Source organism: Euleptes europaea, chromosome 3 (genome assembly GCF_029931775.1).
Source record: "Euleptes europaea isolate rEulEur1 chromosome 3, rEulEur1.hap1, whole genome shotgun sequence".
In the NCBI taxonomy this organism is placed as follows: domain Eukaryota; kingdom Metazoa; phylum Chordata; class Lepidosauria; order Squamata; family Sphaerodactylidae; genus Euleptes; species Euleptes europaea.
Genome location: NC_079314.1, coordinates 106,033,870 through 106,061,236, shown reverse-complemented (window position 1 = coordinate 106,061,236; position 27,367 = coordinate 106,033,870). Strand labels below are relative to the sequence as shown.

General features: G+C 43.0%; 1 protein-coding gene across 1 annotated transcript in view; it reads left to right on the top strand.

Moving 5' to 3' along the window:
- CACNA2D4 (calcium voltage-gated channel auxiliary subunit alpha2delta 4) overlaps window positions 1-22,855 on the top strand; it is a 171,546-nt gene extending 148,691 nt beyond the window's left edge. Inside the window, exons 30-36 of the mRNA XM_056846716.1 lie at window positions 1,164-1,239; window positions 8,551-8,603; window positions 11,039-11,094; window positions 17,204-17,321; window positions 20,073-20,188; window positions 21,673-21,752; window positions 22,760-22,855. Of these exons, the coding sequence (XP_056702694.1) occupies window positions 1,164-1,239; window positions 8,551-8,603; window positions 11,039-11,094; window positions 17,204-17,321; window positions 20,073-20,188; window positions 21,673-21,752; window positions 22,760-22,855 (595 nt within the window). The remainder of the gene's footprint in view (window positions 1-1,163; window positions 1,240-8,550; window positions 8,604-11,038; window positions 11,095-17,203; window positions 17,322-20,072; window positions 20,189-21,672; window positions 21,753-22,759) is intronic.
- Window positions 22,856-27,367: the final 4,512 nt, after the last annotated feature.

Here is a 27,367-nt window from a genome sequence, read left to right as displayed (position 1 = left end):
GGAAAATGTCCCGTCCCTTGTGAGAATTATAACTGCTAAACATGAAAAGACAGTATGAAGAATTAACAGTGGGATATATAATGTCCCTCACTTGTTAGATACAGTTCACACAATAGATTTTTTTCACTGCTGGAAAAACCCAGCTATCCCCAAGGTATATTATCAGATGATACCGATGATGTGTGAACATCATGGGTATAGGTCAGCCACTGTTCCTGTGATCTCAACAGTTGCAATTGCTGCTGACTGTGGGTTGGATCTTGTGATTCCGTTTGGCTAAGTTGGATCATATGACTCTCTTCAGCCAAGTTGTCCTAAAAGGAAGAAAGGCTTCATCCAGTGAAGAATTACTGTTTCTTATGGAGGAAGACTTCCTCTGATAGAAAGAAGCCTTGCTCTGTTGGAGGAAGACTTGGTAGAATGGAGTCATAGGATCCAACCTAGTGGGAAGGAGTCACAGGATCTCACCCTATATTTATCATCAGTTCACACATTCCACGTAAGCAGAGATGTCTGGGCCAGAATCTATGCAGGACAAATTGATATGACTGTGCATGTATTGAGGAACGAATCATAGCTCAGGTCCATAACACGTGAGGCACTGGGAACTCTGTGACTGGATATTTTCAGCATTAGCCGTTGTGCAGGGCACCAAATAAGATCAGGGCTGCAGTACAGAAGGAAAAGAATTTTAACTCTTCCATCCCTGCATGGTTTCGCTAGTCAATATCACACACATAATCCTGGTGCTGTTATTAGCTGTGGAAAGAGGAAAGAGTGGGCAAGGAAAAGTATGCCTGTCTCTCTTTTCCTCACCAACATCATACCTGGGGAGGAGGGCAGCTTTTGTAAGCAAAACCATGCGGAGGTGGAGGGGTGACATTTTTTCTGTCTGAATTTCCCCCCCACATGGAAGCCTTTTTAAATTGGTGGGAAGATCCAGTTGCAGATCTCCCATCATCATTTCTGTTTTGACCCTCACTAGTAGAGCACATGCTTTGTTATACAGAAGGCCCCAAATTGGTAGTGGGGTGGGAAAGACCTCTGAGTGCCACTGCCAGGCAGAGTTAACAATATTGCTGGGTGGACCTGTAATCTCTCCCTATAAGATAGTTTCATATATTCAACTTGTGGTCCCATTTTCCATGCTTCTGTTTTTGTAGGGTGAAAATGTATGATTACCAAGCCATGTGTAAAACGCACCACCACCACCACAGCGGGGCTCGTCCTCTTCTCAGTGTAAGTATCTTCATCGGTAGAGTATACAGAAAGAAACGCATAACAGATCAGAACAGCATTCATGATCTGCTTCCTAAGCCAAGGGGCCAGACCAATGTTATCATTCCTAGGTCTGGAGTACAGGGGAGGACCACAGGAGGGCGGAAACACTTCCACTTCTGATGAATTTCGGCAAGGACAGGAGCCTTTCATCATCATCCTTCCCTCTACTTTGAGCCTGAGGGCTTTGGTATACTATTAGAGGATGATGCAAAGGCAGAAGTGGAAGCCAGTATTCCCCATGCTACACAAACACATAACTGGAGTCAAGAGACCCAAGCAGGATTGTGCAAGAGTTTAATACAGGGGACAGGCACTTTCTTTTGTATGAAATGTACCCAGTTTTCTAGGGCTTATTCTGGGACTTGTTCCATGCTGTTTGTTGTGGACAAATGTTAGCATGTATATAATAATTTAGGAAAAAATGGAAGATGCTGGGAAAATTTATTCTCTCCCCTCTCCCATTTTTACATGTGTCTGTTATAGCTTTGGTTTATATATGCGATGAATTCCAAATTAACCCTGCACTATGCTATTGGGCTGTGTGAAACATAACAGAAATTCCAGGGTGCTAGCTAAGCACGGAGAATTCAGATATTACGATAACAGCAGTGAAGTTACAATTTGTGTTTCCTTTAAGTGGTCAGAATAGGATTTGCTGATTAGAGTTGGATTAACTGATTAGTTTTATTTGGTTGCGGCTGAATGATTTGAATTGGATTACATCATTAAAGGGACATTAACGAAGTGTGAAAAGGTTCACTAGCCACTTCTTTACTCCTGCTTGCTGTTTCCTAAGGCTTAAAGAACAGCTGAATAGGCTAGGTAGTAGTGTGTGTGTGTGTGTGTGTGTGTGTGTGTGTGTGTGTGTGTGTGTGTAAAGTGCCATCAAGTCGCAGCCGACTTATGGCGACCCCTTTTGGGGTTTCCATGGCAAGAGTCTAACAGAGGTGGTATAATTTATTGGGGTCCTTGACTAGTATAAATAGACTTGGTGAGAATGCATATAATAACTGCAACCCAGTAGCCGGTCCTAAACCTGGTATCTTGATGATTACAGGCAAAACTTTAGCCTCCTGCCAAAACAAACATGAGAGCCGTCCTAGATCTGGCTAATGATCCATCTAGCTCAGCATCACACCTCCCACAGTAGCCAATCATTTCCCCAAAAGCCCACAGCAGGGATACAGATGCCTAATCCTCCCCCTGATCCTGACCTCAACTAGTGTTTTTGAACACAGAGTTCCCCTTTAGCCATCAGGGCTAATGAACCTGTCCTTCATGAAGTTATGTAATCCCTTTTCAATGGCATTTTAACCTAGTGGCCATCATTACAACCTGCGGCAGAGAGTTCCACAAGTTAGTTATAGATGGGTAGCCATCTTAGACTGTAATAGCAAAATAAAACCATATTTCAGTGATATTAAAGAGTAACAAAAATTTATTCCAGCATAAGATTTCAGGAGTCAGAACTCACTTCACCAGACACAACTGATCTAGTGTGCATTTCACCTGTTTAAAAAAGTCTTACATCTGATGAAATTAGTTGTACTCATGAATGCTCATGCTGAAATAAATTTTGTTGGTCTTTAAGACGCCAGTGCATGCCTGGTTTTATGTTACAAATTAATTGTGCATTGTAAGAAAATGTACTGTCTTTTGTTTGTCCTGAACTTATTGACAATCATCTTTATTGGGTGGGAGAGGAAGGAAAGGTTCTATTCCCCCAGTTTTTCTTCACCATGTCTAATTGCATAGGCATATCATGTCCCACCTTCTTCTGAGCCAAAAAGCCCCCAAAAGGGAAGGTGCTCCAACTACTTGATTGTAGTTGCCCTCGTCTGCATTTTGTCAAACTCTTTTTGGAAATGCAACTGTACAGTGTCTCCCAGGTCACCCTGTCTACATGATTGTAGACACTAAAGAATTTGAAGAAGTTCATGAGGCAGAAGCCATGTTGATCTCTCTTCAGCAAGGTTCATTTTTGTGTGTATTTAACAATTACGTCTTTAATAGTGCATCCTGCCAGTTTACCTGAGTAAGACATTAAACTAAGCAGATGTAGTTTCCAAGGTCCCTTCCAGATCCCTTTTAAAAATCAGGGACATTGGATATTTTCTAATCCTTTAGGAGAGAGAGAGACTGGAATTAATGACAAAGCATATGTTTTTGTTAGAAGAGCTGCAATTTCTTTTTTTAATTCTTTAAGAGCTCTTAGGTGTATACCATCTGGTCATGGTGATTTTTTAATTTTCAGTTTGTCAATTAGCCCTAGAAGGTCTTCTTTGGCATCTCTGCTCATCCTCCTTTAGAAAATTGGGTCAGAAACTGGCATCTGTCTAGCTTCTTCTAGCCTTTTTAGATGGGACAACTGAAACTATACATAGTATTCCAAATGTAGCTCTATTCAAGGGCATTGTGATACCACTTGTCTTATTTTCAGTCCCTTTCTTAGCAATAATCCCTATAGCATTCTTGTCTTTGCTCATTAACCACTCTAAGATCCTTTTAATTGTGAATGTACCTTTCCTGATCTGTGGTACATGTTCTATTGGAAATAGCTTCCAAACATCCTGAAGAGATTATTTGACCCTCTTCCTTTCCTTTTGACTTCTTAAGTTTCCGCTTTTGAAAGCTGTGGCTGTGTTATACTTTTGGGGTTATTTTCCATTTGCACAAATGCTGAATTTAATAACCTTTGTGGTCCCTCTTCCCAACTGGTTCAACATGTTCACCAGGCCCTGAACATAATTCTGTGAAAGACCAGGGTCACATCCCCTCTAGTTGTTCTCATGACTCATGGTTCCAAGGTGCCCTAAGTCATGGCATTTAAAAATATTTTGCCTTTGTCAGGACTGGAACATCTTATACCCACTCAATATGAAAACAGTTGAAGTCACCATTATTTTACAACATTTTCTACTTTGGTCACCTCTCTTTTTCCATCTCAGGATCACACTCATACTTCTGGTCAGGGGAGCAAGCTCTGGCTGAAAGAGTGAAGTACGCTCTACAATCTAAGAGCTTCCTAAATATCAATAGGTCAGACTGCTGGCTCTAGGTTTTAGGGGGCCTTGGCAAAGTTCCCTTCAGTGTCCTCACCCCACTGAGCACCCCACTGCCACTTCATCCTCTTTCATTCCATCTGCTGACTCCTGTGCACATGCGCACACACACACACAGATACACACACACCCCTACCAGTACTCCTTTAAACAGTGTTGTTGCAAGAAGGGCTAAAAAGACTAGGGAGTCACTCTCTACTTTCTCCAGTCTCTGTCTGACCAGGAAGTGGAAGATAGTCCACGTCACAGTGGCCTTTGAGGTGATCTCCCATTTCCTGCAAAGAGCATTAGACTCCCAGTTCTGCCACACTGATTTTAGCCTTGCCAGTAGTAATGGGTGAAATTCCCCATTTCTTGATGGGAGAAATGCCTGGGAAAGGAGCAGAGCACTACTCAAAAAGAGAGGCACCTTGTTGGCACCTGGGTGCCCTCTCCCATCAGGAAAAGGAATCATGTACCACAGTTCCAGGGACATAGTGGTAAAAGCAGCAGCAACATCTGGAGCAACATCCCATTTCCTGGTGGGAGCAGAGGAGCCAGGCATTTTTGATCCATAGTGAGCCCTCTTCCAGACTGTGGGCTTTGGTGGATGCCCGACTATGCAACTCCTAGTTCTAGCCCTGAAGCCAGAACTGATCATGTGAAGATCCCCAGCTTCTTTCCTGTGATCAATTCTATTAAAGTTCCCAGGTCAGGCTCTTTGGTCAGAGCAGCAGCAAAGGGCCTACCTGGCTTTTGGTATAGACTCGTTTCACTCCATCCTTTGCCTGGGGCACAATTTGCTCCTCAGGTGTTGCCTTTTCCACAACAGGTCTAAAATGCTGCACCATTCAAATTTTGAAATCCAAACATTCAAATCAGACTGTTAAAATAAAATCTTGCAAATCAGATATGCGCCTAATTTGCAAAAAAAATTCTGGATGAACAGCTTCTTAGATTTTTAAAAAATACAGAATGTATTATATCTTTTTTTCCGTAGAGGGGGATATCAGTAAAAGCAGCAGTATTCATCATTAATTCATTCATAATTTTTATTCATCTTATTTTGCTGTGTTTGTGGTTTGGTGATTTTAAATAACTTATTTTGAGTACTTTTTAAATTTTCTGTTATTCCTTGAGCTCATACCATATATACAATCATCTCATACATTTATAAATATATTCCTGGGACATGAAGGGAGACAGGAGACATTTAAAAAAGAGATATATATTAAATCTCTGGTTTTCTCTTATCCAAAGTTTCCTGGCTTCTTAGGGATACTTCTGCATTGGTACAAATCTGGGAGTTGGATCTAAATCAGCCACACTCTTACGTTCATCCAACCTACCTGGCCTGCTCTCTACCCTCTCCCTGATGAATATTCACCTGAGCTGTTATGGCTAGAACTGAACTGTGAGGTTTAGTTCAGACAACATTCTTCTCTTCTTTGATATCTTCCCACATGAGGGGGCTGAAACCCAGGTGACACAGCAGAGCAGAAGTGGAATAGCAGGAAGCAAAGCATTTGATTTAACCCCAGTCTGGGAAGGGAAGAGAAATCCTGGTGAAATCACAGGCTAGCCTTCTGATTGAATGGAGATGTGGTGACAAGAGGTCCTCTGATATGAGAAGACCTCCAAATAAGGAAAGGAAGGGAAGGCTTGGGGTGGAAGGAGAAAGAGGTTTGTTTAGAGGTGGTCAGTTTCCTTCTCACGTGTGAAACATCATTATTTAGTGCCTGGTATCACTGGGGTCTCCTTTGCTAGGTAGAGATGTGCCAAAGATAGGGAGGCATACTGTCCAGAGCACATTGACAGCCCTGAAATACTTTGAGTAAATGTCCATGTGGTTTGGTGCATGGTCAGGTTAAAATCTCTCTGAAGTTCCATTGTGTCATTGAGAACAATAAATACCTACTTTGGATTGAATTTGTTTGAGAGCAAAGCAGGCTTACAAATATTTTAAATAAATAAAATATCAAATCAAATAACTATCTCTTTGCCAGTGAATATCTCTCTGAGGCTTGGTGCTGTTCTGTTATGCTAGAGCACAGTCGGTGTGGGTGTCTCTGCTCCTGCCTGTTGCCCTGCCACCTTGGTTCTTTTTATTCTGTAAATGGACCAAACATTGCATTACCTGGGTCCTTTGTGAGTGGGCAGACACAAGCTCGTCATGAGCCCAAGATCTAGGGGGGTAGAGAAAGAGGCCCACAACAAAATGGAAACTTAATGGTCTAGGCAATAGATCCTTCTAGTGACTTCAACGCTTGAGGGGCTAAGATAACCACGTTTCACATAGGTCCTGAACTAAGGTTGCCAACTGCCAGGTAGTAATCAAAAGTTGGCCACAAGTGCTTAATAGGAAGTTAGAAATCAAAGCAAAGCACAATTTCAAACAAGCCAAAATACAGGCAAATAAATGTCACAATAGGGTTGCTGTTAATAAATATATTGTGAGGCAATCCTCAGAATGACAACCGCAATTGTAAAGGACAAAGGGACAAAAATACACGATCTACAATAAATAAACAATAAATAAAACGCAAAGCGTTAAATAGTACAAAAGGTGTAAAACGCTCACAAATATGAAAGTCCGTATATAGAACTGCCAGGTAGTAGCAGCAGATCCCGAAGGGGAACCCTAAACCCTCATGAAATCTGACTAGCCGGTGGAAGGCAGATAAGATGTAACTGTTACTACCCATAGGGAGTTCATGAAAATTAGACTATTAAGAAATAATACCAACAGAATTTTGAAGGTGTCAGAGGAGGAACTGAAGAAGAACTGAAACGATCATCTTCCTCTTCTGCCTGACGACTGAAAGAAAACAAAAAACATATTTAAGATCATTACTTTGTTGAAATAGTGTATGTTATACAATACTTACCTGTTATAGGAAATAGTAGTCTCTTATTATTGGTGTTTTTTCTACATTTTTTTCTACATGTGTGGCGATTGTAGCAATATAGTTGTTAACTTGTATATTGGGGTTTATACTTAAACCAGACTCTGTGTGTTGTTGTTTTTTTGATTGTAACTTCATTGTACACAGAAGTGTCTATATTTGCTTGAACTGCCAGGTAGTAGTGGGAGATCTCCTGCTAATTCAATTGATCTCCAGCCGATAGATATCAGATCACCTGGAGAAAAGTGGCCGCTTTGGCAATTGGACTCTATGGCATTGAAGTCCCTCCCCAAACCCCTCCCTCTTCAGGCTCCACCCCCAGAATCTCCCACCGGTTGAGAAGAGGGACCTGGCAACCCTATCCTGAACCGAGGGTCTGCCACACCAGTTTGATCACGTTTATTTCTACTTAGATAATGACAACTAGCAGAAACTGTAGTCGAATTGACAAAATATCTTATGTACCCCCTCTGAATTCAGCACTGTACAGTGTAACTGTTTACAGTCCTAACATGTATTCTGTCTAGTACCAAGCAGTACAGGATTACTTGTTGGCAAGAGATTTTTGCATAAAATAAAACAAATAATCAAACAAAAATAAAAGATCTTTAGCCAAGATGGAATCAGAATATAAATTCAGTCTTGTAATACAGTAAAACACAAAGACCACGTGCTAACTTATATAAATCTTTGATTTACCTGGTGATGACAAATTACCAGACACGGGAGCAAGAGTACTTCTTTGTGGTCTCTGTGCACCACACAGCTGGCCACTCAAAGAGCATGTTACACATGAGCACTCTATTTTTCCTGTCTGTGGTCTCCATGCATCAGAAGAAACTGCCCATATTGTCATCACAGCCAGAAGTCACTATTTCTCTGTATTCTGCAGTAGCTACCAGGTTCTCTACTAGTGGTGAATCGGGTACTCACAAAGCTCATTTCTATTTCCCTACAGTTTGCACTGAAAACATATTCTGTCTCCATCATTAAAACATAAATGTTTTCTAAACCTTTAGTTCCATGAATAGCTTCATCTCTTTCCTTTTAGAAACTACTGAGGTTATTACAGTTGAGAGCCGGTGAAGTAATTATATCTTCAAAGTCTCTTGTGTATTTCTGATAAGCTTGCTGACCCTTCCAGAGAGAAGGTTCAGAATTATTTTTGATAGTTAGTCTGTCTTCATTACTAGGATGCATTTTACATACTTCTACTATTTCTGAGATTCTTCTTCCTAATTGTGTAATTGGCTAGGGAACAGAGCTGGAATTATGTGCAGGATTTTTCTCTTCTTCTCTGATTTTATCTTCTTTTTAAACAGCCAATTTATGCCTTCTTGGCAGCAGTAAAGTGGCTGATAACAGACTTCCTCATGTAAGTACAAAAACTTGGATTTCCGGAAGAAATGATATCAGCAAAATTATAATCACAAACTTTAATGAGTTTAATTGGCAGATTAAAGCGCTAATAATGGGCAAATTTCAATAGATGGGACTGCAAGTAAAAGGAATATTTATTTTGTGTGTGTGTGGCTATTTTGCTTCTGGTATGTTACTGTAATAAGGGATGAAAAAGAAAGTATTCAAGATGACCTTCCTTTCAAAACGTTTTTGTTTATTAAATGTCTACACTTCCTTCAGTGTATCAGGAAACATCTAAACTGGCATTTTGAAAATATGCAACTATATTTAAACATAATTGATTCATCAGTTACAAGACAGGTGATTAATCCACTAAAAAAAAAAATCTGGTTGACAGTACTAATAAAGACACAAACCTTTGGGGACTCCTCCATATGTAGAAAAATGTTTGTAAATTGTTATTAGTTTGAAAAGAAACTACATTTTTATCTGGCCTTTCCTCGAAGGAGCTCTGGGTGGCATATGTGATTCTCCTGTGCTCTATTTTATCATAAGAAAGGTTGAGAGGGAGACTGGCCCAAGGTCATCCATTTAGCTTCATGGCTGCTTGAGAGTTTGAATCCAGGTCTCCCAGATCCTCGTCTGACGTTCTGGCTACTGCATCACACTGGCAAGGTGGTGACGTTCTGCAGACAGACTGGCTTCATCCTACAGCGTGGTATAGTGGATAAGAATGGTGGTTTGGAGCGGTGGAGTCTGATCTGGAGAACCAGGTTTGATTCCCCACTCCTCCACATGAGTGGCGGAGGATAATCTGGTGAACTGGATTTGTTTCCCCACTTTTACACATGAAGCCAGCTGGGTGACCTTGGTCTAGTCACAGCTGTCTTAGCCCCACCTACCTCACAGGGTGTCTGTTGTGGGGGAGGGGGAGGGAAGGTGATTCTAAGCTGGTTTGATTCTCCGTTAAGTGGCAGAGAAAGTCAGCATATAAAAGCCAACTCTTCTTCTTCTACTTGAGGTCGAGGATATCTGTACACAAGCCTCTGGGAAACGTTTCCTTAGCACAATACCAAGAATACAGGAAATGAGGGGAATAAAGGATTGGATCATGAAGATATATTCCGCTAACAGTGCTTTTGAGTTCAAAGAGCCTCCTGCTGATGCAAGGCATTCTTCTGCTAGCAAGATCTTAGGGGATCTAACTCATTGTGGAGTTACTGGTCCAAAATCATACAACATGCTGTCTGCAACAGGCCAAAAATGGTTCCAGGCTGCTTTTACTTTAAAACAGAGTTTCTTTAAAGGATACTTTTCACATTTCATAGAATCATAGAGTTGGAAGGGACCACCAAGGTCATCTAGTCCAACCCCTTGCATAATGCAGGAAATTCCAAACTACCTCCCCCCCACACCCCCAGTGACTCCTACTCCATGCCCAGAAGATGCCCAAGATGCCCTTCCTCTCATCATCAGCTTAAGATCATGGAATCAGCATTGCTGACAGATGGCCATCTAACCTCTTCTTAAAAACCTCCAGGGAAGGAGCGCTTACCACCTCCCAAGGAAGCCTGTTCCACTGAGGAACCACTCTGTTAAAAAATTCTTCCTAATGTCTAAATGGCTATATTGTAAGATACATGAGAAAGTAGGCACATGCATCTTCAATGGGAAACAGCTGTGTTCTTTATCCTCCTCGTGCAATGCGTACAGACCTCATAAGCACAAGCATGAATACTTGCTGTGTTACATTTATGTAAGCAAGCAGCCAGCTTGGATCACCAGAACTGCCTCTCTTAAGTTTGAATAAGTGACTTTATCTGTTGAATGAAAAGGATGGGCTAGAGGAGTGATAAATGGAGGAGAGAGAAATCCTGTTCTCATGATGAAATGTGTTGCCTCTGACAAATGCTACCTGGCTTTTCTTGTTAACTGGGAGAAGGAAAATTAAGTGGGAAAGAAATGTATGAGAGTATAGGTGTCGCAGCTGAAATCAATATGTCTGTTGGGCCCAAACTGAAATGCTGGCTCCGAATACTCTTGCACTTGGGACAAGAGCCAGACTCAAATACTTTTGTGGAGATTAACTTGCCAGGGACACTCCACAGCTGTTGCTGTGCACCAAATACCAGCAATCCAACCTGGCTGAGCAGATGGCTTTCAAGGTGACCAAGTACGCTTCCCTCACAGCCCCAAAGAGCACTCTTAATTACAGCCTGGCCACAGAGGTTACCAGTAATTTACTTTAGGTTTGAGACAAAATGATCCATTCCAAATAGGAAAAAAATGTAGGATTTTAAGGAACAGCCTTGTGGGCGCACTAAAAGGTAAGAGATCCCTGTTGGTTCCAGAGCCAGGTATTTTAGAGTACAGCAGGTGACAAGGGCTGCCTGCCTCCAACATTTCTGGGCTAACATAAAACGTGTCTTCCTTTTCCTCTTTTGACAGATTCCTTTTAGAATTTAACATATCTAGCTTCTGGCACTCAGACAACTTGGCAGATGGTGAGTACGCAGGAATTCAGCCACCCTCCAGCACAGAAATTTCGCAGCCACCAGGCCTGCTTGAAGGACTTACACTCAGTAATGCAATTCAGCACTGTGCAAAGGCATCGTCACACTGTTGATGCAGAGAATATAGCCGCCAGGTTCCATTTCACCTGTTTTCAAGATCCATGGGAATATATTGACAACTTCAATATCACTGATTACTAAATCAGCTCATGTGTATATTGTGTGGTATGATATCACACAAGGTAGGTGGAAGACCATTGACAAGTACTTGCAGAAGTATTTCATCATTTTCATTCACCTACTGCCTATAGGTGTTTTGATGAACATACAGGAGATAATCTGTGGTAACACCTAAAAGTCCGTGGTATTTTGCCTAAAGCATACAATGGGTAACATACCACCTGTGGTGCACATATACTCTATGAGGAAGTTGTAAGTGGTCTGAGGGCTCTTGGAATGATGAGAATTCAACCTTTCATTTCTTTAAAGGGTTGGAATTCCAGTCCTCATGATTGTGAAGATAATTTTAAAGCATAGAGGCAATATAACTGACAAGGGCAAAACCAGAAACTAACTTTTTTAAATGCCCAAATTGTGGTATCATTAATTCTAAGTCCATTGTTGTTTTCCATTTTGGGGGTTAACAATTTCAGGAAAAGAATCTCATACCAGAAATGTAATATACGATACCTTCCTGTCTCTGTCTTGGCAACCATCAGTTTCGTAAGAAAATGGTTAACTTACATGAGTTTAAAACACACAGAGAACCACTGCCCCTCTAATCCAGGGTATGCTTACACTTATTCTGACGGCATTGCCCATTCTTTGCCTAAACTATGAACAAGTGCATGTCAACATTTTCAGTCTCAAATATTTTAGCCTTCAAGAAGAACAATGCGTACACCTCATGATGGCTTATAGAAGTTAAAGCAAAAAACTAATTGGGTCACCACTAAAGACAATAGACAGTCAAGGTTATTTCCTATGAAACAGCAATCTGGTTAATTGTAAGGCAGGCAAATTTTAACTTCAATGGGTGTGTTGTCTCCCCTCCCTGTAATTTCACCATCATGTCATTTTCTCTGTCTTTCTTCATTTCCCATCCTTCCCATTCATAAACCCTCTGTGTGTCTTCTCAATACCACGGTGCCACCATCTTGTGAACCTGGATCCATCTTCATCACACTTTATGCCATCTGTCCTGTGCAGCCAAGTCCGTTTTCCATCATGGTAAGCATTAGTACCGTGTGTGTGTGTGTGTGTGTGTGTGCGTGCTCGCACATGCCATCAAATCACAGCTGACTTATGGCAACCCCATAGGGTTTTCAAGGCAAGAGAGACATTTGAAGGTGGTTTGCCATTGCCTGTCTCCATGTCAAGAACCTGGTGTTGCTTGGTGGTTGCCCATCCAAATACCAACCAGGGCTGACCTTGCTTAGTTTCTGATATCTGATGATATCAGGCTAGCCTGGAGCTATGCAGGTCAGGTACCATAATACAAGCAAAAAGTGCGGCATCTCCTGGGAGGAGGGACATCCATAACAGATTTCATTGTGGAATCTTGCTGTCAACTTTCACTCGTCACACCTATGCCTGGGTTGTGACTATTCAGATTGGATCATCCAGATGGAAGCAGTGATGTTATTATTTAATTATCATATCTCTGCTTACTACAAGATTAGCAAATTTCACTCTAAGTTTGCATACTTGATCAGCAGATGGCAGTCCAGCTGTGAGACTGAACGTAAAGATACCCAGAGCTTCGGATATATACTTGCTTGGATCCTGCTATAAATTACTCCTTACAGAAGGATTTCCATCAACAGAGCATGATTTTCTTGCTTTCCCCACATCCTGCTGCAGCCCAAACCCCCCCCCAATGCTGTTCCCAGGGCATCCCCAGGAACAGCACAAGGAGGGAGGAATGAGAAGTCGGCAGTAAGAGGTGGGAGTCAGCACATACACACACACAAAAGCACTTCCCCATTCCACCTGCAGAAATGTTAGCAGGATCCAACCCAGTGGTGTTTATGTTGAGGGTCAACCGCAGCATCCTGTTCCAAGTCTCCCCCCACCCCCAACTGGCCCTGCCTCGGCTTGTCGGCTTGTCAGGTTCTAGCTGTGAAATGCCTTTTCTGTATTACTTAGAAATAAAGGGGGTGCTTCTATTTTGCTTAAGTGGGTACGCCTAACCAAGATAGATGCTATTTTAACCATATGGTGAGTTCTCACTTACCACTTTGGGCAAGATTTTGGAGGGGCAGGATAGAAATAGTCCAAATAAATCACCAGTGATTAGATCACGACGAGTAGCCATGTTAGTCTGTCACTAGCAGTAGAAAAGAGCAAGAGGCCAGTAGCACCTTTAAGACTAACAAAATTTCTGGCAGGGTATGAGTTTTCGTGAGCCACAGCTCACTTCTTCAGATGCCAGTGATTAGATAAGTGATATGTAGCTAGAAGACTCATCGTAAGAATCGCAGAACGGTGTGGCTTCAGTGTATGTGCAAGGTAAAGCTGGACCAGCAGAAGCTGGCAAAACTTTTTTTAAAATCCCAGTAGGAGCAATTGCGAAGTCTTCTTCATGTATTATTATCCATATTGTGCCTTGTCAGTCAGGGCCAGCCCCACCCTTCAGGAGCTACATTTGTGTGTGTGTAAAGTGCTGTCAAGTAGCAGCCGACTTATGGCGACCCCTTTTTGGGGTTTTCATGGCAAGAGACTCACAGAGGTGGTTTTGCCAGTGCCTTCCTCTGCACAGCAACCCTGGACTTCCTTGGTGGTCTCCCATCCAAATACTAACCAGGGCTGACCCTGCTTAGCTTCTGAGATCTGACGAGATCAGGCTAGCCTGGGCCATCCAGGTCAGGGCAATACATTTAGGCGGCAGTATTTTTAGGGAGGCCAACAAAGCAGAGTCTGGTCAAAGAGGGGAGCACCCAGGATGCCTCGCAGTGCTGCAGAGGTGCGAAACCTGGAGTTAGCTTGCTGACAATGGATTTGCACTGAACCACCGATGTCCTATTGATCTGGAGTGGTGGCCTTTTGGATTTAGACATCTCTGGGCTATGGCACTTGTAAAACATTTGCTCCTTTTCACTCTTAATACCACTGTTTAATTTCATTGGCATCCCTATAGTAAAGAGGAGGAAACAGGGTGGGGAAAAACCTTGCGCTCAAGGTGATAACAAAACTTCGTCCTTCCCCAATGTTAGCAGCTGACTGAATTCCTTCTGTCCTCTGGTGCTTTTTGGCAGACTGACAACGTGGTCTCACTTTGTGCCCTAAGCAAGCCCTAACTTTAGCACCTGAGAAAGTATTTCCAATGATTTTTCGGTGGCAAGCCCTTGAGCTGCTTTGCTTTCAACAAAACCCCCAAGCCAGGCTTCCTACCTTGTTTGCATATGTTATTAAGTTTCCTTGGGAGAAAAATTGATGCATACCCCTTATTAGCTTGCTCGGCTGTCATGTTGGTTCATCTTTGCTGAGAGGTAGTGTGGAGTTATGGCTAAGAATATGAACTGGGATGTTCCAGGTTCAAATATCACCGAGGCTTGAACTAGGATGGCCTTAGGAGAGTAAACCAAGTCAGAGCAAGGGTGGAGAAGAACACAGCAGGGTGGCATTTAGAGGCCCAGAGGTTTCGTTGACATACATTATGGAACACTTGGTGAGATTCAGAGGGGGGGAAAATAGGTGCTGTTTACAATGCTCATTGCACCATCTGGCAGAAATTTATTTCTGCTTTAATCCCAGGCAAGGGAGCTTGTGCTAAAATAGCCTGCTGTTTCCTTCATATTTGAAAGATTAGAACAGGGACTCTGCTGCAGGGTTATGTTCTAGGGAAAGTCAGTGAAGAACGTTCTGATAAGTAAGGCACAAAGAAAGAAACGGAAGGTTGTTTCTCGGCTGAATATGGTTTCATGTGATCATTGCGCACAGTGCTGGATTGACGTATAAGCTAAACAAGCTATACCTTAGGGCCCCACTCTCTTGGGGCCCCCAAAAAAATTTAAAGGGAAAAAAAACTGGATGTACATTTCCAAAATCAAAAATTACTTTGATATTTTGTTATGTGCAAATGGCTTTAGATACCTATTAGGTCCATAAATTACCATAAAGCATATATTCAACACAAAAAACAGCGACAATTTGTTGTTGACAAAGGACAGCTGGACATATAAAGGGCCCCATTACCTTCAATAGCTTAGGGCCTCATCAAACCTAAATCCGGCCCTGATTGTGCAGAATCCATGCAGCTGTCCCACACGAACCCCACAAAGGCCTGGTCCAGTTGTCCCAAACCTGCCATTTTAGTCCTAATCCAATGCCTACAATAAGTAACAAGAAAAAGAATGTTCCCTGATATCACAGACTTGCTGCACAATTTTTTCAGCAGTTAAAAAACAAACATTTGAAGCATGTCGTGTGTGCTTTTACGTCACAAGTTTCACATCCAGATGGCAGCTTAGTGACTTTAGTGATAGCCGAGATTTGTTTTTAAAATGCCCAGACAACCACTTGGTATATTCCTTCCTCCTAGTGCCACTGCCTGTGGCACTCTGGCATGCATGCTGCGTGGCATGTCTTTTCTGCTCTGCGTTATCATGGCACAAGAGTGAACACCAGCCAGCACTGCCTTTCTCCAGCTGGCCAAACAGGCAGTAGACATTGCCCAGTAGATTGGCAGGGTATTCCTCTGGCCGTAGAGGATGTTTGCAGGAGACACAGTCTTAACGCCATTATTATTCTCAAATGCAGACTTTGGGGATAATTGATGACTGAGCAACCCACCAGTTCCCTGGCTGTTTGCCCTCCCAGCAAACAAATCCGCATGTTATCTGGTCCACCATCAAGTTGGGATGCCTTATCTTGTCCTTCAGAATGTTGCAATGTCACCTGTTCGTTTACAGGCAGCAAATTAAAACACAGGCTTGTTTTTGGCATTCTCTATTAATCATATTATTATCAGGGCACAGTTTGCTTTTGTTTTATTCAAAGTTTTAAGCTATACTTTTCCTAGAATATAATTTGTCACTCTCTTTTCTCCAAGTATAAAACAGAAGGAGGGCTCCCCTGCCCCCCCCATTCCAGTTTGGCATTGTTTCCAGGTGCTGTCTCACACACAGACTCCCCCCCCCCCATGGGTAAAATAATTTTAAAAACAGATTTATTTTACTCATTGGACAAATGCAAGAAAGAGCACTTATTGCTGCATTGCTAATTTTTAAAACATAATAAAATCACTTTAATGAGAATGTGGGCACCTGCCTGGCATATTTTTTAAATGAGCTCTTAATTGTCACTTTCTGCTTAGTCCCGTAGAACACGAGGGCACAGAGAGGAACAGAAACCACCAGAATCTTTCTTGGTCCACTCTATATTCTCCTTGCCCCAAAGCATGACCCTTCTATTTTAGTGGGGCTTTGGGGTGTGAAGATTATGATGGATTAGGCTCTGTATCATTTATGGAACCAATTCTGTTTGATGTAACTTGCTGGGTGATTGTGCCCAGCAAAGCTATTCCGAGAGTTGTACCTATCTGGCTACCATCTAACACCACTGACTAGGAAATAATGCCCCTTGTGCTTGGTGGCCTGACTTTCAGGCCAATGTGTTTAAGATTGAGCAGCATGTCTCATACTTATGCTTTTTGTAAGTACCTGCTGTGTTCCTGAGTTGGGCAATTACGTAACTGGCCAATTATATTAGAAATTGGCATTGCGATAATTTCTACCCTAGCCTGCAGCCATTGATCCTGTCTAGCAAAGAGCCCCTTCATGAAGGCAAGGGCAGTTTCCCTACTTGAGACTCATAGCCAAATTGTTTTACTGAAACTACAGGACTGAAACTAGTTTCTCCCTTATTTATATTTACCATGTTTATAGTGACTGTTAACAGTGTCTTACGGATAGCTGTAATTGTGCTTAGTGGTGAACATGAGACTTCACAGGATAGCATCATGCACTGGTTCTCCTACTCCACCTAGTGGCTGTCAGAATTATTGCATGGGGTCAATGCTTCTATCTTTATTCTCCCCCTTCCTGCTTCTTTCTCTGGCTCAATTAGTCTCATGTTACCTCTCTTTCTGCCATTCCAGCGCACAAACATAAGAAGCACGATGCACTGCAGCCATGTGACACAGAATACCCAGTCTTTGTATATGAACCTGCCATCAAAGAGACAAATGGAATCATTGAATGTGGAGACTGTCAGAAGTAAGAAACATGCTTTCTTTTTCCAGGCCATTCTTCTCAAGGGTCCTACCAAACTGACAGTTAACTTAAGTGAACCCTTGTTAATCATACAGTTCCTCTGATTGTAATCTTTTCTGCTGGATCCACTTGTACATGAATAATTCCAAGCATAACCATGACCCTGGCACACCACCACTGGGGTTCATTAGGACTGCTGGAACTGGGTGAGCAAAGATGCTGCATGCTCAGTTCAGATGCAGAATTAAGCATGCTTTTGCAGTCCAAATATGATTAGTTTGTAAAAACCAGTATCCAGCTTGCCTGGTTTGCCATAATAGATGCTGGTTTCAGCGGCTTCACTCTGGCCAGGTGTCTCTGAGGCTTGGGAGGGTGTGAGGATGAAGCCAGGATATATCCATATTCTTATACAGAACAAAACCCTAGTTTAGAATAATAGTAGTTAATAAACTGACTTCACACCACTATTGCAGATCTTTGTCTGACATAGCCTAATTTACCATAGTTAGTAGAATGGCCTCGGTCATAGTTAGGTTAGTTGAGCATGGTTTGGTGTTACAACAGAGTGGAGCCTTAGAGTCACTATTAAACATCATGATAGATTCTGGAGCAATTCCCTTGGCTGCATACATCAGGAGCTAGTATAACATAGCATTTACGAGCACCAGCTAGGAGTCAGAGTCTCAACTCAGCCATAAATTCACTGAAAATCCTTGGGCAAATCACCATCTTTCAGCCCCTTGTCTGTAATAAGAAGATACCAGCACTGGTCTCCCTTGCAAAGTTATTGTAAGAATACTAAGAGACACTTTAACTATTACACACACACCTGTGAACCCGACAGAAGCACCGGTATCTAGAAGTGTCTTATGGTATGTTTCTATGTCCATGCATTTAACACCACGACTGGGGCTGCTAACCCCGATGATTAGATGTTGCTTACGTTTCTTCACACAACACATAGTTAAATTGTGGAACTCCCTGCCCCAGGATTTGGTGATGGCTGCCAACTTGGAAGGCTTTAAGAGGGGAGTGAACATGTTCATGGAGGAGAGAACTATTCATGGCTACTAGTAAAAATGGATACGAGTCATGATGCATACCTATTCTCTCCAGGATCAGAGGAGCATGCCTATTATATTAGGTGCTGTGGAACACAGGCAGGATAATGCTGCTGCAGTCGTCTTGTTTGGGGGCTTCCTAGAGGCACCTGGTTGGCAACTGTGTGAACAGACGGCTGGATTTGATGGGCCTTGGCCTGATCCAGCATGGCCTTATGTTCTTACGTGAAGATTTAAGATTGCACATCCTGCACACTTTGAAGTCCCTAGCTAAAGCTGATAGGAGAGAGAACAGCAGCTCTTGAAACAGTTTTACAAAGTGGAACGCAGGCAGGATAATGCTGCTGCAGTTGTCTTGTTTTGGGGCTTCCTGGAGGCACCTGGTTGGCCACTGTGTGAACAGACTGTTGGACTTGATGGGCCTTGGTCTGATCCAGCAGGGCTTTTCTTATGTTCTTATGTTTGGATTTAGGACACAAGCAGTGAGAATCTTTTAGAAATGGTTGCTTGGGTTTGGGTGTAGCCCAAGGAAAGATTGCTTTGGCAGTAGACTGATGAGGTAACATTTGACCTGCCCTGAGAAAGTGTATGTGAAGCACTTCAAGTATCACTTTACAAGCAATTCTTTTCACCCATGCAAATTGCTTTTAGACCATTTGGTTAACTCAAGCTAGATTTCCTTCTAGATACATTTGACAGGATCGTCTTCAAATAAGTTGCACAGGCAACCACTTGAAGGAAACCTCCGCAACCCAACAGGCACCAAGCCATAGAGCTAAATAATACTAGGTTGGAAGCATCCCTTAGGTTTTCTGGACCTTCAGTGCTCCACCTGCTGGCTCTCTGCAGAGGGCAGCAGAGCACTGTTTCCAGGCACTGATTCCCATGTATATTCCCCCTCTTTGGTTTCACACAATTTTTAGAAACTGCCTTTGACACATCCTCCATCTTTGTGAACAACAGGTACACTTCACTTTTCAGCAGCTGAGAAAGGAACTCAGCACAGTAATCAGGAAGCATTGAAAGGCATTTAGATACAGCCGTGAATCATCAGAACCATATAAATCCTGGTCCCAAATACTAGATTTATGACCAAAGCAAGAAGCAGACCATGTATACACATCACATACACACATCATTCTTAATCACTCGCACAGATAACTGAATACACCTTTTTATCCTGAACACACTCATAAAGCTGCAAAGGTGCCCTGACACACTTATACGCCAATGCGGTATGTTTACCCATTCATGTGTACATAAGTCCCCATGCACATACTCTTGGGGATAAACTAAAATGTAAAAACTGAACATGATTGTGCATCCGTGGGCACACACACACACACAGAGACATCATTCTCAGAGTCCAGGTGACAAAAATCCATTTGAAAGTAAACTAGAGCTGTAAACCAATATTACCAATTGCACCAACATTTCTACCCATACCCCATTTTATTAACAAAGCACAAAGTACTGCCTTCTAAAGAAGAATATTTGTTTGAAGATAGTAGTCTTCAAGCCAGTTCTAACTTCCTCAAAAGGGCATCCAATTCTTCCGTTATCTACACAGCATTGCCCACTGTCCCCTTCCCTGTTTGCTTCCTCTCCTGCCATTCCCTCGCCCCAAGGGAAGGCACCATGTCCTACTATGAATGCTGTCTAATGAAGGGGGGGTATTTTCTTATCCTTACAGGATGTTTGTGGTACAGCAAATTACCAAAAGCAACCTCCTGCTTCTGGTTACGGATGCTGCCTGTGACTGCAGTATCTTCCCACCTGTCCTGCTGCAACATAAAGAAGTCAAATATATCTTTTTTCCGGTATAAAACTTAGCTGGCCTCTACCGTTAGAGTGATCACCTGGTCCGACAATTAATTACTATGGATGCAGAGAGCAGAGAAGAAAGCAAGAGTACCACACCACCAAGTTAAAAGTGTGGCAGAAGCAATTGTTGGCAGATTTTTTTGTTTGCTTTTACATTCTGTTATAGCAAGTAGTCAAAACCGTTTTGGTGACTTCTCTTCTCTGATAGATGGAAAGAATAAACACACCAACCATAGTGTGTAAGGCGGAGAGACAAGAATCTTGCTATTTAGCTATTTCTTTGGTTGTCTCTCTCCAAAGCATCATCACATGGGGCAAGCGCAGGCCTTCTGGGTAAAGTAACAGTCTCAAGCAAACAGATGAATGGTGACTCCAGTCTAATGCTGGGGTGATGGAAAGTGCTGTTCAGTCACAGCAGATTTTCAAGGCAAGAGGCATTCGGGGATGGCTTGCTATTGCCTGCCCCTGTGTAGCAACCCTGGACTTCCTTGGTGGCGTTCCATCCAGGTACTAAACAGAGCGTACCCTTCTTAGCTTCTGAGGTCTGAAGAGATCGGGCTAGCATGGACCATTCAGGTCAGGGAAGTCTAACATTAACTGTTAAAAAAATCCCATAGAAAACAATAATTTAAACTGCCGTGCGGCCTGTAAGAATTACCACACAGTTGGTGGACTTGGGTCTGCAGCCACACATGATCAGTCCAATGTATGTTACACTGAACTCAATGGGGCAAGTTAATTGCAATTACCTTAAGCACCATCGATGTCAATGGGACTTAGGCATAGCTAGATTGGTGTCATATCCACAAGCATTTTGAGCTCTAAATTGCAACCATAGGCACACATGAGACAGCTTGTGCTATTACCTCTTAGTTGTGACTGGTAGCTCCAATCTGGTGCTTCTGACACATGCATGAGGGTGCCAGCATGCACATGGACCTCTGCATTTGACATGTGGGAATGCTCTGGCCCTTCAGGGTCTATGTTCTGCAGAGCTTTCCCTAATGAGACCGATTCTTATGTAAAACCAGTGGCGGTTAGCATGCCAAAGGAGTTCAGGGCATTTCCATAGCCCTTTCAGAAAAGTGAATTCTTAGGTCACGTAGCTCCAACGTGCCCTCCTTAGCCAGGAGGGGGTAAGCTCTCCTTCCCTGGAGGTTTTTAAGCAGAGGCTAGATGGCCATCTGTCAGCGATGCTGATTCTGTGACCTTAAGCAGATGTTGAGAGGGAGGGCATCTTGGCCGTCTTCTGGGCGTGGAGTAGGGGTCACTGCAGGTGTGGGGGGGAGGTAGTTGTGACTTTCCTACATTGTGCAGGGGGTTGGACTAGATGACACTGGTGGTGTCTTCCAACTCTGTGATTCTAGGTTGATTTTGATTAAGGCTCTCCACAGACTGTGGGAATGAACTGGTCATATTATTCCCACCAATTCCAAACACTGCTATTAACCTTAATGGCAATGCACATAACGCTTCAGTGAAATGCGACAGAATGCGCTCCCAGAAACTGAGACGGCGGCCAGACACCTGCCATGCATTTCATCCTGAGGTAAGCTGAAGCTCTGTTGCATCTGATAAAGTGGGCAATCAAAGCGCAAAAGACTGGGGCACTTCCCTAATTTGGAAAATCTGGAAAGGGGCCATAGATTTATTCCCACTCACCATTTCAGTCAGGATAATGGCTACTTTGGCTGCATATGCACATGTCGTGCATATGCCCAACATATAGATGACATCATATGTTGTAGTACCCACCCACAGGCTTTCTGGACTGGTGAAATGGTTCACTGATGCCAGCAGGGAGGTTTTGGTCTTCTCTCTATTGCCCTAAAACAAAATTTGAGTCCAGTAGCAACACAGAGACCAACAACAATTTCCAGGGTATAAGTTTGCATGAGTCCAATGCTCGCTACGTCAGATCCAGCTTATACCCTGGAAAATGTTATTGGTTTCTATGATGCTACTGGACTGAGATTTTGTTTGGCTACTATAGAGCAACTCAACTACCCACCTAAAATTATACCCAGGCTAAAAAACCAGTAAAACTATCGCCAGGATTATTATTACTCTTTCTCCCCCCCCTCTTCACACGGGAGAGCCCATGGGGTATTGGGCCTAGGACTGGGACATGAGTTAAAGCCCTCCACCCTGAAGACTGTCTCAGCCACTGTCTCAGCTTAACACACCATGTAAGACTGCTGTGAAGATACAAACAGAGGCGGGGGGAACCATCTGTACTGGCCCGGGGTGAAAAGTGAATGTTAGATGCTACGTACATGGGCATCCAAAGAATTCCACGAAATCCCACCACATTCTCCTTTAATGTTACACAGTAAATTTTAAGTTTCTTTTTCTTGAACTCTGGCCTTGATATCCTTGGTGACCTTTAGCAATAATGCTCCCACGTCTCTGAATTAACTCCTCATAACCATTGTCATCTACTGTAGCAGCTCAGATGTTACAAATCACATCTTGTTTGGTGCTGGCCTCCATTCCCTTGCTTAGGAGACTTAAAGAGCGCCTGGCCCGCTGACCACATTCTGGCTCTGTTTCCAGGAAAACGCCCAGGACTGTGGAGGAGCTGCAGAGATTTCCGCCTCGCTGCCCTTACTTCTCCTTCTCCTGGGAACGACAGCTTTTCTTCTTCACTGACAGCATTCAGAGTCCTCTGCAATGGCATACAACCTGGACTTCTAAGGATGTGAAGGGGACACAGCTCAAGCACTTGAAGAACCTCTCTGCACACACTGACTGGGCAGTGGACGCCCGACGGCTTCTGGGCCTACATCGCTTTGTGCTTTTTATATTGTTCACACACTGAGTTATTTTCCTGAAGGGGCTTGCAAATCAGATACTGTGGCTGTAGCCCAAATGGGATACCCCATCTATGCAATCAGCGTGCAGGCTGACCCTTCCCTGCCTTAGCAGCATCGAGTTTACGCAAGAGGAAGTCCCAGGTAGGGAAGATGGCATGTACCAGAATGAAGGGTTTCTGAACAGCAGTATTCTTTGGGTCCCTGGCCCTTGGTATTTCTTCAGAGTCATAAAACTGAGAAGAGCATTCAGACAAAAAGATGGATGGGAGATCTTAGCACCTTCATGGGGACTACAAAACAAGCAGAACCATGGCCAGACTGATTTCACTCTGGGACACAGACTAGCTTAAGTACTTAGATTTAAGCAGAATGATCCATGGAGTCATATACACACACATCCTCAAAATAATTAGAATGTGATCAGGTTCTAGTCGGTCATCTTCTAACTAACAGTATTCAGACAACGTGTTTTGCCACACTGGCCTCATGAGAGATAATGGTCTACGCTAAGTTTTGACTAGGTGTCAGCTAGGGTATCAGAAATAACATACCTACATTGCAGAATCTTTCAGTTTCTGAAAACCATTTTTCCTTCATACCACCCCTTGCTTAAAACTTGATGAGAGCACTGGGGAGAAGAGGCTGACCAACCTACCTAATAGTAGGAACTCATCCTATAGGGTCTGCAAAATGAATGAATGGATCACTCCGCAGCAAGCAACCGTGTACAGAACACTCCCAGCCCAGTAGACTTACCTGTTTCTGGAGTTAAGCATTTCCAGCTTTGATGGATCCCAGAGAGATTTGTGACAATGTAGAGGGGAGATGATTGTAATTCGGAGGAGGGGTTTGACATTGGATTTTTTTTTAAACATTTTAACAAGACATTTTAGTTGTTTTGTGTTCTTCATCCTACACAAATATCTACTGGCTGACAGACACAATGAGGCCACATTCACAACATATGAGGTGATAATTGGGTACAAATACTGGCAGTTCAAAAGCAAATTGGCTGTTTGCATACCTGGATAGGTTAGTATAACTTACTTATGCTTATATCTGGATAGGTTTGCTGGAGAGTTTTGAAGTTGAGCAACTTAGTATGAAGCTCGAAGAGCTGCAAGGAAAACCCAACACTAGCCTTTATATTTTTCACCTGCAGATGAAACTTTTACCCTATTCAGAATTTATGCTTTGAATGCCCTGAAAGCTAACAGGTTACATGACCTTTGTTTGCCACTAACTACTTTTTCAAACCCTCTTACTGCCTGCTACCAGAGGTGAATTAGGTGTTTCATTAATATACAGAATTCAAATGGTAAAGAATTGGAAATAGAAAGTTTGTTCCATACCAGCAGTCACCAGAAGAGTTTTTCACATGGCTCCAGTAAGGTTGAATTTATACTGTGTCACTCATATTCCAAGGATCGTCTCTTGTACATCAGAAACTGCCAAAAGCAGACTAATGCTTTTGAGAAAACAGCCAGAACAGATTCCTTTGAAATGGTTGATTGCAGCTCCTGTGCAACTGATCAAGACAGGTTTTGAATGGAAGTTTCATTTTGGCACTAGGATGATCTCAAGCAAGTAAGCAAACTCAGTCATTTTAATCTTCCTGGTCTTCCACAGGTTCGATACACTGTTCAGTGACCCATTCTGCCAATACTGACCGCCCTTTGTGTCCATTGATTCATTTGCAAGCAAGTAACCTTTTAATTGGGTCCCAGCGTATGGCTTATCTGACCGAACTCTTTGCACTAGACAGTGAGGTCAACCCACAGTATATCCAATATAAAGACAAGCGCTGACTAAAGCGTTTCACCCAAGCCACCTTGGTTGAGAGACAAGGTAACCTTTCAAGCTCCATTTGTGTACAGTGAACCAAAAGGACAATGCATAGTAGTAAGGGGCTCTTCCTGTAGGGACTGCAAAAATGGACCCCTACTGAACAGTTCATGCATTTGCAATTTCCTCCAGAGCAGCAGCAACCCCAAGGAGCAGTGCTTTTCAGATGTTCAGCATTTCCTGATTTGAAGCACTCAAGAGATTTGTGACACAGTAGGGAGGTTGTTGTTGTAATTGGGAGATGGATAAAGTTTGATAGTGGGCTTCTTTTTTAACAAGCTAGCTTTCCCCTTCTCTTACCACCTCCCCTTCTCCTTCCCCACTGCCTCTCCCTTTGCTGCAGCACTACCAATGCCTCCCCAGCTCATCCAGCAGCTGTGCATCTGTCACCATCCCCACCACCCTCTCTTCTCTGTCACCAGTAGTCATTGCTTCTCTCACCAGTAGTGGCCACAGTAGCTTTTCCTCCTGGCTTGGCAAACAGCGGTGCCTTCCTGCCATTTCTGTTGCCATTGCCTGTGTATGGCAACGCTCACAACGGCAGCTGAGATCTCACGACATAGCAGCACAAAAATCAAGCTTCCCCACCATAAGGAAAAAATTTCTTAAACTCTTAAAAATTCCCTTCATTTGTCCCAGACTTGCAGAAACATTTCCCCTATCTGAGTAGGCCCTCAGTGTGCAGACTTTTTAATGCACATTCTAGAGCCACAGTTCAAAATTAGACGTATGACAGTAAGTAAGCATACTGGATTGGAAGCAAGGAGACCAATTCAAATGCCTGCCCACTGATTGTAGCTAACCTGGTTTTGGTTATTGACAAAATAAAGGATGTAGGAAATAGACCTCCACTTGCCACCTTCTCAACTCGAGGAAGAATGGGATAAAAATATAAGCACTGTATTACTCCAGAAGGCTCTTAGAGGTTTACAAGGGCCTTTCAATGGTCTTTGGTCCAGCGTCTTCTGGACAACCAAGTGGAAGGAAATTAAGGAAGGATGAGCCTATAGTGCAGTTTAGTTTGGTCACTCTCTCAATAGCTGGAGGGTCACCTTGATGGGTGAAAGAACAGCAATAGATTCAGAACTTTTCTTCAAATAACATCCAGTTCTTCATTGGAGAGTTAGATCCCAAATACAGAGCCATCTATAGTTTTAAGTTATTCCACAGTATACTTTTTGTTGAACTGTGATAACATGAAAGTTGAAACATTCCAGCAGCTCAAAATGAATGTGTTGACAACAGCATCTGGTTGAGTACCAGCATTTCAGCAAGACAGAAGAGGAGGTGTCAAGGAGGGAATAAAGACATTTTTTGTTCTGGATTTAGAACAGTCAGGATTAAGACTAGAACCATCCCCAAGAGACAAGCAAACCAGAAGGATACATATCAGTAAATGAGAAAACTTGGCACCAAAAGGAAAAAGGTACGGTAAAGGTCCCCTGTGCAAGCACTGGGTCATTCCTGACCCAGGGGGTGATGTCACATCCCGATGTTTCCTAGGCAGACTTTGTTTACGGAGTGGTTTGCCAGTGCCTTCCCCAGTCATCTTTCCTTTACCCCCAGAAAGCTGGGTACTCATTTTCCCAACCTTGGAAGGATGGAAGGCTGAGTCAACCTTGAGCCGGCTACCTGAAACCAACTTGCGTCAGGATCGAACTCAGGTTGTGAGCAGAGCTTGGACTGCAGTACTGCAGCTTACCACTCTGTGCCATGGGGCTCCACCAAAAGGAAAGGTGCTGGGAAAAGCTGGGAGTGTGTATGCTGCTGTGTGATGTTGGCATGGGGGAAGTAATATAGATGCAGGGGCATTTAAAAGTTAGGAAACAATTCCAAGAAAGCAAGAGCATGCCTCAGGCAGGCTCCACTGGAAAGCAGCAAAACTCTAAATAAATGAATAAAAACTAAGGTGATGTAGAGTCCCAGAAAGCAGTACAACTGAGGGAAGGAGACTAGAAGCATATTGGGCAAGTAGAAATCTAACAAAATGAGAGGGAGCGTAGGGAAAGGGTGCATTAAAGCGAAGGATAATTACACAGGACCTAGGGATGTAGGGGCTGTATTTTATGGATAGGAGAGTGTGCAGCCAGGCAAAGGAGAATTGGGGGATCAGAACTGTGGGTAAGACACCTAAGACCAAAGCATCCATGTCTCAGGCTGTATAGTGTGCCTGTGCCTCCTCGTGGCTACATAACCACCAAGGCTAGTTCTGAAACAGTAGATCCTTTCAGTTGAAAAATGTATGCGATGAAAGCACAACCTTGGGAGCTTTCGGCCTTGCCATTAAACGAAACCAAACTACTTTCTTGACATCCTTAGTTAGTGTTCAAGGCTATATCTCCCAGCAACCATATTGGTTACTTTAACAGAAAAACATGGATTCTTGCAAAATTCTCGCAAATCACGTAATACAGGACACAAGACTCAAACCTCTGTATGCATGGTATTTTGTTTTTATTAGAAGTTCAGAATACAACAAGTAATGAGATCCCATCATCCAGAG